Source organism: Scyliorhinus canicula, chromosome 4 (assembly GCF_902713615.1).
Source record: "Scyliorhinus canicula chromosome 4, sScyCan1.1, whole genome shotgun sequence".
Classification (NCBI taxonomy): domain Eukaryota; kingdom Metazoa; phylum Chordata; class Chondrichthyes; order Carcharhiniformes; family Scyliorhinidae; genus Scyliorhinus; species Scyliorhinus canicula.
The window spans coordinates 131,938,692-131,951,434 of NC_052149.1; the positions used below are offsets into that span (position 1 = coordinate 131,938,692).

At 45.3% G+C, this 12,743-nt stretch overlaps 1 protein-coding gene across 3 annotated transcripts in view; it reads right to left on the reverse strand.

Annotated features, from left to right (window-relative positions):
• The window catches only part of LOC119965007 (zinc finger protein 234-like), a 53,984-nt gene that overhangs the window by 25,168 nt on the left and 16,073 nt on the right, over positions 1 to 12,743 (reverse strand). For 2 of the 3 annotated variants that reach the window (XM_038795205.1, XM_038795203.1), the window contains exons 1-4: positions 6,942 to 6,988; positions 4,118 to 4,873; positions 2,653 to 3,090; positions 545 to 674 (exon numbers count right to left, since the gene is read on the reverse strand). In XM_038795205.1, coding sequence (XP_038651133.1) covers positions 545 to 674; positions 2,653 to 3,090; positions 4,118 to 4,393 — 844 coding nt within the window. In that variant the 5' untranslated portion in view covers positions 4,394 to 4,873; positions 6,942 to 6,988. Of the gene's footprint in view, positions 1 to 544; positions 675 to 2,652; positions 3,091 to 4,117; positions 4,874 to 6,941; positions 6,989 to 12,743 lie in introns of those variants that run through there. The other variant, XM_038795204.1, reaches the window with a different exon arrangement.

The window sequence follows — 12,743 nt, forward strand, 5'->3', positions numbered from 1 at the left end:
ACCACACCTATAATATTGTGAAAGTTTTGGTCCCCTTATCTAAGGAAAGATTGGAGGCAGTCCAAAGAAGGTTCATTAGGTTGATCCCGGGCATGAAGGGATTTTCGTATGAGGAGAAGTTGAGCAAGTTGGGACTCATTGAAGTTTAGACGAATGAGAGGCGACCTTGAGATTTACAGGATTCTCAAGGGGCTTGACAGTACAGATGCTGAGAGGATGTTTCCACTTGTGGGAAAGTCTAGGACCAGAAGGGATAATCTGAGTAAGGTGTTGTCCATTTAAGACAGCGTTGAGGAGGAATTTCTTCTCAGAGGGTAGTGAGTCTGTGGAACTATTGACTGCAGAGGGCTGTCGATACTGGGTTAAGTATATTCAAGGATGGACAAATTTTTAATCAGTAAGGAAATCAAAATTTATGGGGGTAAAGCAGGAAAGTGGATTACTGCATCAGATCAGTCATGATCTCATTGAATGGGAAAGCACACTTGATGTGCCAAATGGCCGACTTTCGCTTCTATGTCTGATGGTCTTATATATGATCCACCATTGGTTATCGTGGGTATGGAGAGGTCAAACAGATTCCTCATGAACTCCTCCTGTTCCGTCAGCTCCTTTATGTATGGAACCTTCCGTCCAGTCAATGGGTGCTCCTGGGCATTCGGCGCCAGCTCTCCCTAAAGGAAGAAATGAAAAAGAAATCATGATCCAGACTTTGGTGTGCTGTCTCTTGACACATTTTCCAAGTGCTGGAGACAGCTTTCAGCCTGCACCCAGAGGGACTTCGGATTAGAGATAACATTTATGACAAAGTCAAAGCCATAGAGGAGAGGTTTACAGCATGAAAACAGACCCTTTGCCCCAACTTGTCCACGTTGCCCAGTTTTTACCACTAAGCTAGTCTCAATTGCCCGCATTTAGCCTACATCCTTCTATACCCATCTTTCTCATATAACTGTCAAAATGCTTTTTAAAAGACAAAATTGTACCTGCCTTTCAACTTTCCCAACATCAACTGGGACAGTCATTGTGTGAAGGGCTTAGATGGAGCAGAGTATCTCTGCTCGGGAACCCGTAATTTCCTGCTCAGCCTCCCACAACGTCCTGGGATACATTTCATCAGGTCCTGTGGATTTATCTACCTTGATGCGCTTTAAGACTTCCAGCACCTCCTTCTCTGTAATATGTACATTCCTCAAGACATCACTTTTAATATCCCCAAGTTCCCAAACATCCATGCCTTTCTCAACAGTAAATACTGTTGAGAAATATTTATTTAGGATCACACTCATCTCTTGTGGATCCGCACATAGATGAACTTGTAGATCCTTAAAAGGCCCTACACTCTCCCTAGTTACTCTTTTGCCCTTTATGTATTTGTAGAAAGTCTTTGGATTCTTCTTTGCCTTATCTGCCAAAGTAATCTCATGTCTCCTTTTTGCCCTCCTGAACTCTCTTAACTCTTCTCCGGCAACCTCTATACTCTTCAAGGGATCCACTTGATCTCAACTGCTGATGCATGTCATATGCCTCCTTCTTTTGGACCAGGGCCTCAATATTCCGAGTCATCCAGGGTTCCCTACTTCTACCATCCTTGCCCTTCACTCTAAAAGGAATGTGCTTACCCTGAACCCCGGTTAATAGACTTTTGAAAGCCTCCCACTTACCAGCCGTCCCTTTGCCTCCCAACAGACCCCCCTAAAACGTTTGAAAGTTCCTTCGGCCTTGCCTCAATTTAGAATTTTAACTTTTGGGCCAGACCTATCATTCTCCATAGGCATCTTAAAACTAATGGAATTATGGTCAATGATCCCAAAGTGATCCCTCACTCACACTTCCATTACCAGCCCTTCCTTATTTCCCAAGAGGAGGAGGTCGGGCCATCCACATACTGAATGAGAAATTCCTCCTGAATACACTCAACAAAAGTTATTCCATTCAAGCCCCTAATGCTGTGACTGTCCCAGTCAATGTTGGGAAAGTTAAAGTCCCCAACTATTATCACCCTATTTTTCTTGCAGCTATCTGTTATCTCCTTACATATTTGCTCCTCAATTTCCCGCTGACTATTTGAGGGCCATCTCCAAGACAACTGCATTTTACAAAACCTCATAAAATTAGTGAAGAAACATTTGTGATTTCTGTCCTTTCAACTCAAAAACTACGATTTAAAGTTTCAAAAATTAACATATATATACACAGATTTAATATTCAGATATTGCCCTCTTGTTCATCGTCAGGAAACTTGTGCACAAGCAGGAGCTTCTATACATATTGATATCTTCTTTTGATGATGTCTGCCGATCTGGACAAAGGTTAAATTGACCTTTTTAAAACAACTGGACTGATGGTGGAGAGGTTGGAGGCAGACTGTGCTTTGGAAGGACAGCTCCCCTGTGTGAGGACTGGAGGGTAAACAACTTTAACATCTCTCAGTGTAAGCGAAGTAGGTGAGCCGCAGTGTGAATGCACTGGTATCTGAGGAGGTTGGTGACTGAGAGAATGATTTGTCGCACATCTCGCATATGAATGACTTGTCTCCTTTGTGAATGCGTTGCAGTGTGCAGAGGGAAGCAATGATTTGTCACAAAGTGTACATATGAATATGCTGGTGTATACAGAAGCCAGTGAGTCCAAGAATAATTAGCCTCATACCTTGCATGGGTAGGGTTTCTTTCCTGTTTGAACGCGTTGGTGCTGATGAAGGGTAGATGTGCACGAGAATGCTTTGTTGCACACCTCGTACATGAAGGGTTTCTCCCCTTTGTGAATGCGTTCGTGTCCACGAAGATGCGATAACTGCGAGAATGATTTGTCACACACCTTGCACCTAAAGGGCTTCTCTCCCGTGTGAATGCGTTGGTGTGCACGGAGGTTCGATAACTTCGAGAATGATTTGTCACACACCTTGCACCTAAAGGGCTTCTCTCCCGTGTGAATGCGTTGGTGTTCACGGAGGGTCGATGACACTGAGAATGATTTGTCACACACCTTGCACCTGAAGGGCTTCTCTCCTGTGTGAGTGCGCTGGTGTACACGAAGCATCGATGACTGTGAGAATGATTTGCCACACACCTCACATGTGAATGGTTGCTTTATGGAAAAGAAGAATTGAAAATGAAATAGAAATCATGATCCAGACTTTGCTGTGTTGTCTTATGACACATATTCTGAGTGCTGGAGATAGTTTTCAGTCTATTAGAGATAATGGGCTGGATTCTCTGATTTGGAGACGATGCCCCCACGCCGCCGTGAAAACGGTGGCATTTTTCGCCAGGAAAGCTGCCGATATGGCCTGGAGAATTGCTGGGACTCTGCCTGTGCATGCGCATGGTGGCGGCCTTCAGCAGCCGCGCCGTGCTTCATGGTGGTTGCCTCTTGCGGACTCGGCCCGCGAGTAGTCCCCCCTTTTGGCCAGCTCACGCACCCTGGACCGCCCCACCAGTGCTCCCAGCTCCGAATATGTCCACCCTTGCCTGCAGATCAGCCCTCCCCCGACTGTGGTGGTGCTGGACGGAGACCGCAGCCGCTGCGCTGACAAAGTCAGAGCCATCTCCAAGGCATTTTACAAAACCTCATAAAATTATGTTAAAAACTTGTCATCTTTCTGTATTATCGATTCAATAACTACGAGTTAAGGTTTCAAAAATTAACAGATAGATATTTAATATTCAGATATTGCCATCTTGTCCATTGTATTGAAACTTGTGCATGAGCAGGAACTTCTGTACATATGATGGCATCTTTTGATGATCTGGTCAAAGGTTAAATTGACCTTCTGGAAACGATTGGGCTGATGGTGGGAGAGGTTGGATACAGAGACTGCTCAGACAGATAGTTCTTTGGAAGGACAGCTCCCCTGTGTGAGGACTGAAGGGTAAACAACATAGTGTAAGGGAGCAGGTAAACCACAGTGTAAATGTGCTGGTGTCTGTGGGGGTCTAATGATTGGTCCGAGAATGATTTGTTACAACCAACACATGTGAATGGTTTGTCTCCCGTGTGAATGTATTGCTGTGCAAAGAGGAAATGAGACCCTGGGAAAGATTTATCACATTCAATACATGTGAAGAAGTAGGTGTACACAAGCCAATGAATCCAAGAATTATTTGTCACATACCTTACATGAGAAAGGTCTCGCCCCTGTGTGAATGCGTTGATGTTTGCGGAGGGTCGATGCCTGCGAGAATGATTTGTCACACACCTCGCATGTGAATTTCTCCCCTGTGTGAACTTGCTGGTGTTGACGGAGGTTCGATGCTTGTGAGAAGGACTTTTCACAAACATCACACCTGAATGGTTTCTCCCCTGTGTGAATTACATGGTGCCTCAGGAGCTTTGTAGAATTCACAAAACCTTTATCACAAACATCACACCTGAATCGTTTCTCTTCCATGTGTCTGCACTCGTGGTAACAGTAGTTGTAACAAATGCACCTCAGAAGATCTTATGTACCTGTATAGTTCCCGACACACACTTCAGACTGGAACAGCCTCTCATCTGCAGGAATTAGTCAGTGGTTCATGAGATTTGATGAGTGATTGAAGCTCTCACTTCACTTGGAGTCAACATACACTTATACCCAGCCTCACCCTAATCGATCAGCAACATGTGAAGCTTCAGAAAGGTTGGTTCTGATGGAAGGTTCCGTACCACTGACCAGTTTCAGATCTGATGATATGTCAAAATCTCTCCTGACCCAACTGATTTCCAGATGATGGTTTCAATACCTAACCTTCTCTGTGTTGAGCAATGCTGTGGAGGGACCAGATGTCTTCTCACAGTTGTGTAGTTGTTCCTTAGGTGATGGTCAGGATCTATCTGTGATGGTTATCCAATCTCTATGTATTCTCTGGTATAGTGCAGTGCAATATTTCTGTAAAATAAAAAAGTAAACATGATTTCCTCCAACTCCCTGTCTTCCTTTGCTGAAGGGGCTGACTCCTCAGTTAGAGACTGTTCCACAGAGAATGCCAGTCTGTTATTCCTGCTATCAGATACAAGTCCTTTCTTTTTCCTCTCTTGACTGTCACACATCCTGTTTCCAGCAGTAGAATGACCAGGAGCAGACAACATGGCTACTTACTTTCCTCCTCATCTTCCCAGAAACTGAAAAAGATTCTGGCTGAGGGTAAAACAGGCTTACATTCACGATGAGCTCATGTTGTGCGTTCAAAGACTAGTTTTACCCATAGAGTGTATGTTTAACATAAAAGCACTCAGTAGAAATGTTCATTCAAGGGCAGCACGGTGGCCTAGTGGTTAGCACAACCGCCTCACGGCGCTGAGGTCCCAGGTTCGATCCCGGCTCTGGGTCACTGTCCGTGTGGAGTTTGCACATTCTCCCCGTGTCTGCGTGGGTTTCGCCCCCACAACCCAAAAATGTGCATAGTAGGTGGATTGGCCACGCTAAATTGCCCCTTAATTGGAAAAAATAATTGGTAATCTAAATTTATAAAAAAAAAAGAAATGTTCATTCAATGGTAATTTGAAATTTCTCACCTTGTTTTCCCAAATTACTTGAAAAGACAAAGGGCAGGATATTTAAAATTTTTTTTAGAGTACCTAATTAATTTTTTTCAATGAAGGGGTAATTTAGCGTGGCCAATCAACCTACCCTGCACATCTTTGGGTTGTGGGGGTGAAACCCACACAAACACGGCGAGAATGTGCAAACTCCACACGGACAGTGACCCAGAGCCAGGATTGAACCTGGGACCTCGGTGCCGCAAGGCAGCAATGCTAACCACTGCACCACCCTATAGGGCAGGAAACTGGTGGCCTGGTGGCACAATGGATCTCACTTCTGTTTCACAGCGCTAGTGACCAGGGTCAATTCCGGCCTTGGGTGACTGTGTGGAGTTTGCACATTCTCCCCATGTTTGTGTGGGTTCCCTCCTGGTTCTCCTGTTTCCTTCTTTTGTCTAAAGCTGTCCAGTTGAGGTGGATTGCCAATGCTAAATTTTCCCTTGGTGACTTAGGGCAGGGAGTTGGATCTGGGTGGACTGCCCTTTTGGATGGTCGGTGCAGACTCGATGGGCCGAATTACCTCCTTCTGCACTGGAGGGATTCTGTAATTCTGTGGTGGATTCTATGAAGCGTTGGAAGCTGAGGAAAATGTTGCTTCATTGCTGGTTTATCCTGGGAAATTAGACACACAGCACTCACTCAGACTGCACATCACAAATTCAGATAGACACAGCTCTGTGCAAAACTATCAAATCCAGGCCCAGGCTTTTGGGAAAGGATGCGGCCTTCAGGTAAAATGTTTAAAGAAGGCATTACAAACATTTGAATAAATGTGTCTCTGCCGGGTAGCATGGTGGTTAGCATAAATGCTTCACAGCTCCAGGGTCCCAGGTTCGATTCCCGCCTGGGTCACTGTCTGTGTGGAGTCTGCACGTCCTCCCCCTGTGTGCGTGGGTTTCCTCCGGGTGCTCCGGTTTCCTCCCACAGTCCAAAGATGTGCGGGTTAGGTGGATTGGCCATGCTAAATTGCCTGTAGTGTCCTAATAAAAGTAAGGTTAAGGGGGGGCTTGTTGGGTTACGGGTATAGGGTGGATATGTAGGTTTGAGTAGGGTGATCATGGCTCGGCACAACATTGAGGGCCGAAGGGCCTGTTCTGTGCTGTACTGTTCTATGTTCTATGTTCTATGCCCCTGCCAGATAATTACACCTCATCTTCTCATATTCAGGACTGACCCATCAACAAAACTCAGCCTGTAAATCAGAGGGGAAAAGCTTCCAATAAACACTCAATATCCAACACAGTCAATCAAACAGTTCAGCACAAAGCACCGAGTAAACAGGTCTCTCAGCTGGATCTTCTCAGACAGAATAAGGGGCATTTCCACAGCTGATTCCCACAGGATAGTCAGACTGCCTGAACATTAGTGTGGATATTGTGCAATGTAATGATTCTAAATTCTGCTCCTTCACTCACCATCTCCTGACTTGGTTTGGAGTCCCTACAGGAAATGAAGCAGCTGTGGTAGAGGAAGAGGAGAGAATGGGCAGAGTGGGTGGGCCTCTCTGATTGACGTCTCTCACAGACAATCCAAATATTTCTGCAGTAACTGGAGTTTCCTGAAGCTTGGGAAACTGATGGTGAAACAGAGGCGACTTGGAGCAGCATCAAGTGGGGATTTAAACTTGTCCTTGTCCCCTCTGAATAAAACCTCACTTATTGTAACTGTTGTCTCAGTTCCCCAGGTAAATGTTGTTTTGTTATGCTCTTGGCGTAGCATAAGCGGCTTATTTGATGTTCACTCTGACAAAGGAAGGTTCAGACATGGAAATAATTTCAACACGTTTATTAAACTATTTACAATTCTCCTACTTAGGTTCGCCACTACTGTTAATCCTTCTATAACTACTCAGACTGACAAACAAGTCTGCTACAATCCATGTGGTGGGTGTGATCAACCCTGTGTCTGCACTCACTGAGTGTCTCCACTGGAAAGAGGAAAATCATGTGTGCTGTGTCCTTTATATATATATATATATATACATATTTATATATGGGTTGGTAGTGTCACCTCTGGATGTATCGTGAATGCCCATTGGTCGTGTGCCATAGGCCCACTGACCTATTGGTTGAATGTCAAAAAAGAACAAAAGAACGGGGCAGCACGGTAGCATTGTGGATAGCACAATCGCTTCACAGCTCCAGGGTCCCAGGTTCGATTCCGGCTTGGGTCGCTGTCTGTGCGGAGTCTGCACATCCTCCTCGTGTGTCCGTGGGTTTCCTCCGGGTGCTCCGGTTTCCTCCCACAGTCACAAAGATGTGCAGGTTAGGTGGATTGGCCATGATAAATTACCCTCAGTGTCCAAAATTGCCCTTAGTGTTGGGTGGGGTTACTGGGTTATGGGGATAGGGTGGAGGTGTTGACCTTGGGTAGGGTGCTCTTTCCAAGAGCCGGTGCAGACTCGATGGGCCGAATGGCCTCCTTCTGCACTGTAAATTCTATGATAATCTATGATAAACAAAGAAAATTACAGCACAGGAACAGGCCCTTCGGCCCTCCCAGCCTGCGCCGATCCAGATCCTTTATCTAAACCTGTTGCCTATTTTCCAAGGTCTACTTCTCTCTGTTCCCCACCCGTGTCATGTCTCTGGTGCTCCCTCTAGTGTCTAGCTAGTCGATGTGTACTTACATTAACCCCTTGTGTATCTACAGTGATGCATATCACCATATCCCCCCTTTTTCGTGTTACATATTTTCTGTACACTGTTGAAGAAAATTGAACAAAAAACAGGGAGATAAGCGATGCTCTGTTCAAGTTATGATAACAGTCATTAAACACTAAGTCCAAATCATATGTGTGAATCCAAAACCCATCAATTATCATAGTCGAATGTCTTTCTTCTTAGAACATAGAACATTACAGTGCAGTACAGGCCCTTCAGCCCTCGATGTTGCGCCGACCTGTGAAACCACTCTAAAGCCCATCTACACTATTCCCTTATTGTCCATTTGCCTATCCGATGACCATTACAATGCGTTTAGTGTTGGCGAGTCCACTACTGTTGCAGGGCATTCCACGCCCTTACTACTCTCTGAGTAAAAACCTACCTCTGACATCTGTCCTAAATCTATCTCCCCTCAATTTAAAGCTATGTCCCCTCGTGCTAGCCATCACCATCCGAGGAAAAAGGCACTCAATGTCCACTCTGATCATCTAGTATGCCTCAAATAAGTCACCTCTTAACCTTCTTCTCTCTAACGAAAACAGCCTCAAGTCCCTCAGCCTTTCCTCGTAAGATCTTCACTCCACACCAGGCAACATCCTTGTAAATCTCCTCTGTACCCGTTCCAATGCTTCCACGTCCTTCCTATAATGCGGCGACCAGAACTTCACGCAATACTTCAAATGCGGCCGCACCAGAGTTTTGTACAACTGCAACATGACCTCAGGGCTCCGAAACTCAATTCCTCTACCAATAAAAGCTAACACACCGTACGCATTCTTAGCAACCCTCTCAACCTGGGTGGCAACTTTCAGGGATCTGTGAACATGGACACCAAGATTTCTCTGCTCATCCACGCTACCAAGAATCTTACCATTAGCCCAGTACTCTGTCTTCCTGTTATTCCTTCCAAAATGAATCACCTCACACTTTTCTGCATTAAACTCCATTTGCCACCTCTCAGCCCAGCTCTGCAGCTTATCTATGTCCCTCTGTAACTTGTAACATCCTTCTGCACTGTCCACAACTCCACCGACTTTAGTGTCATCTGCAAATTTACTCACCCATCCTTCTACGCCCTCCTCCAGGTCATTTATAAAAGTGACAAACAGCAGCGGCTCCAAAACAGATCCTTGTGGTACACCACTAGTAACTGGACACCAGTCTGAACATTTCCCATCAACCACCACCCTTTGTCTTCTTCCAGCTAGCTAATTTCTGATCCGAACTGCTAAATCACCCTGAATCCCATGCCTCCATATTTTCTGCAATAGCCTACCATGGGGAACCTTATCAAACGCTTTACTGAAATCCATGTACACCACATCAACTGCTTTACCCTCATCCACCTGTTTAGTCACCTTCTCAAAGAACTCAATAAGGTTTGTGAGGCACGACCTACCCTTCACAAAACCATGTTGACTATCTCTAATCAAATTATTCCTTTCCAGATGATTATACATCCTATCTCTTATAAACCTTTCCAAGACTTTGCCCAGAACAGAAGTAATGCTCACTGGTCTATAGTTACCGGGGTAACAGCAGAGGGCAGCAGAGCTACTGATCAGCTGTTCTGGGGAAATTTGCATACGTGCAGTGCGGTCAGCCTAATTTGAAGGTGTACCTGCGAAGAAGACCCGAGGAGTTTGAGTGAAGGGAGGCATCCAGCAGAGGGCAGCAGAGCAGAGCTACTGATCAGCTGTTCTGGGGAAATTTGCATACGTGCAGTGCGGTCAGCCTAATTTGAAGGTGGTTTGTGGAGCGGCTGTTGTTTAGTGACAATTAAACCCGAAACACATCATTAGTGTTTCCCACCCTACCTCCTCCTCCCCCCCAACGGTTGTTGGGAAGCGGGAGCAGGGGCCTGTTGTGAAGGTGAGTGAGTGCCTTTAAATTTACTTACCTTTCAGCGGGAGCAGGGTTTGAGTGAATATCAGATAAGCTCTTCCTTTCTTTTTCTTGTTTTTTTTTTAAATCTAGAGGTGATGTCAGGGAAGGCAGTACAATGCTCCTCCTGCAGAATGTTTGAGGTGAGGGATGCCATCAGTGTCCCTGCTGATTTCATCTGTGGGAAGTGCACCCAACTCCAGCTCCTCAAAAACCGTGTTAGGGACCTGGAGCTTGAGCTGGATGAACTTCGGATCATTCGGGAGGCAGAGGTGGTCATAGATAGGAGCTTCAGGGAAGTAGGGCAAGAGTTATAGCTGGGGGAAGGGCAATAGCTGGGGGAAGGGCAATTATGATGCCATTAGACATGACTTAGGATGTGTAGGTTGGAGAAGTAGGCTGCAAGGGTTGGGCACACTGGATATGTGGAGCTTGTTCAAGGAACAGCTATTGCGTGTTCTTGATAAGTACGTACCAGTCAGGCAGGGAGGAATGGGTAGAGCGAGGGAACCGTGGTTTACCAAAGAAGTGGAATCTCTTGTTCAGGGAAGACTGGAGCTAGATGGGTAACTGTAAGAGGGACTGGGAAGAAGCAGTCAGTGCAGGGACCCCCTGCGGTTGTTCCCCTGAGTAACAAGTATACCGTTTTAAGAACATAAGAACATAAGAACTAGGAGCAGGAGTAGGCCATCTGGCCCCTCGAGCCTGCTCCGCCATTCAATTAGATCATGGCTGATCTTTTGTGGACTCAGCTCCACTTTCCGGCCCGAACACCATAACCCTTAATCCCTTTATTCTTAAAAAAACTATCTATCTTTACCTTAAAAACATGTAATGAAGGAGCCTCAACTGCTTCACTGGGCAAGGAATTCCATAGATTTACAACCCTTTGGGTGAAGAAGTTCCTCCTAAACTCAGTCCTAAATCTACTTCCCCTTATTTTGAGGCTATGCCCCCTAGTTCTGCTGTCACCCGCCAGTGGAAACAACCTGCCCGCATCTATCCTATCTATTCCCTTCATAATTTTAAATGTTTCTATAAGATCCCCCCTCATCCTTCTAAATTCCAACGAATACAGTCCCAGTCTACTCAACCTCTCCTCATAATCCAACCCCTTCAGCTCTGGGATTAACCTAGTGAATCTCCTCTGCACACCCTCCAGCGCCAGTACGTCCTTTCTCAAGTAAGGAGACCAAAACTGAACACAATACTCCAGGTGTGGCCGCACTAACACCTTATACAATTGCAACATAACCTCCCTAGTCTTAAACTCCATCCCTCTAGCAATGAAGGACAAAATTCCATTTGCCTTCTTAATCACCTGTTGCACTTGTAAACCAACCTTCTGTGACTCATGCACTAGCACACTCAAGTCTCTCTGAACAGCGGCATGCTTTAATATTTTATCGTTTAAATAATAATCCCGTTTGCTGTTATTCCTACCAAAATGGATAACCTCACATTTGTCAACATTGTATTCCATCTGCCAGACCCGAGCCCATTCACTTAACCTATCCAAATCCCTCTGCAGACTTCCAGTATCCTCTGCACTTTTCGCTTTACCACTCATCTTAGTGTCATCTGCAAACTTGGACACATTGCCCTTGGTCCCCAACTCCAAATCATCAATGTAAATTGTGAACAATTGTGGGCCCAACACTGATCCCTGAGGGACACCACTAGCTACTGATTGCCAACCAGAGAAACACCCATTTATCCCAACTCTTTGCTTTCTATTAATTAACCAATCCTCTATCCATGCTACTACTTTACCCTTAATGCCATGCATCTTTATCTTATGCAGCAACCTTTTGTGTGGCACCTTGTCAAAGGCTTTCTGGAAATCCAGATATACCACATCCATCTGCTCCCCGTTATCTACTGCACTGGTAATGTCCTCAAAAAATTCCACTAAATTAGTTAGGCATGACCTGCCTTTAACGAACCCATGCTGCGTCTGCCCAATGGGACAATTTCTATCCAGATGCCTCGCAATTTCTTCCTTGATGATAGATTCCAGCATCTTCCCTATTACCGAAGTTAAACTCACTGGCCTATAATTTCCTGCTTTCTGCCTACCTCCTTTTTAAACAGTGGCGTCACGTTTGCTAATTTCCAATCCACCGGGACCACCCCAGAGTCTAGTGAATTTCGGTAAATTATCACTAGTGCATCTGCAATTTCCCTAGCCATCTCTTTTAGCACTCTGGGATGCATTCCATCAGGGCCAGGAGACTTGTCTACCTTTAGCCCCATTAGCTTGCCCATCACTCCCTCCTTAGTGATAACAATCCTCTCAAGGTCCTCACCTGTCATAGCCTCATTTCTATCAGTCGCTGGCATGTTATTTGTGTCTTCCACTGTGAAGACCGACCCAAAAAACCTGTTCAGTTCCTCAGCCATTTCCTCATTTCCCATTATTAAAACTCCCTTCTCATCCTCTAAAGGACCAATATTTACCTTAGCCACTCTTTTTTGTCTTATATATTTGTAAAAACTTTACTGTCTGTTTTTATATTCTGAGCAAGTTTTACTCTCATACTCTATCTTACTCTCTTTATAGCTTTTTTAGTAGCTTCTGTTGCCCCCTAAAGATTTCCCAGTCCTCTAATCTCCCAGTAATCTTTGCCACTTTATTTTGGATACTGTGGGGGGGGGGGGGGGGGG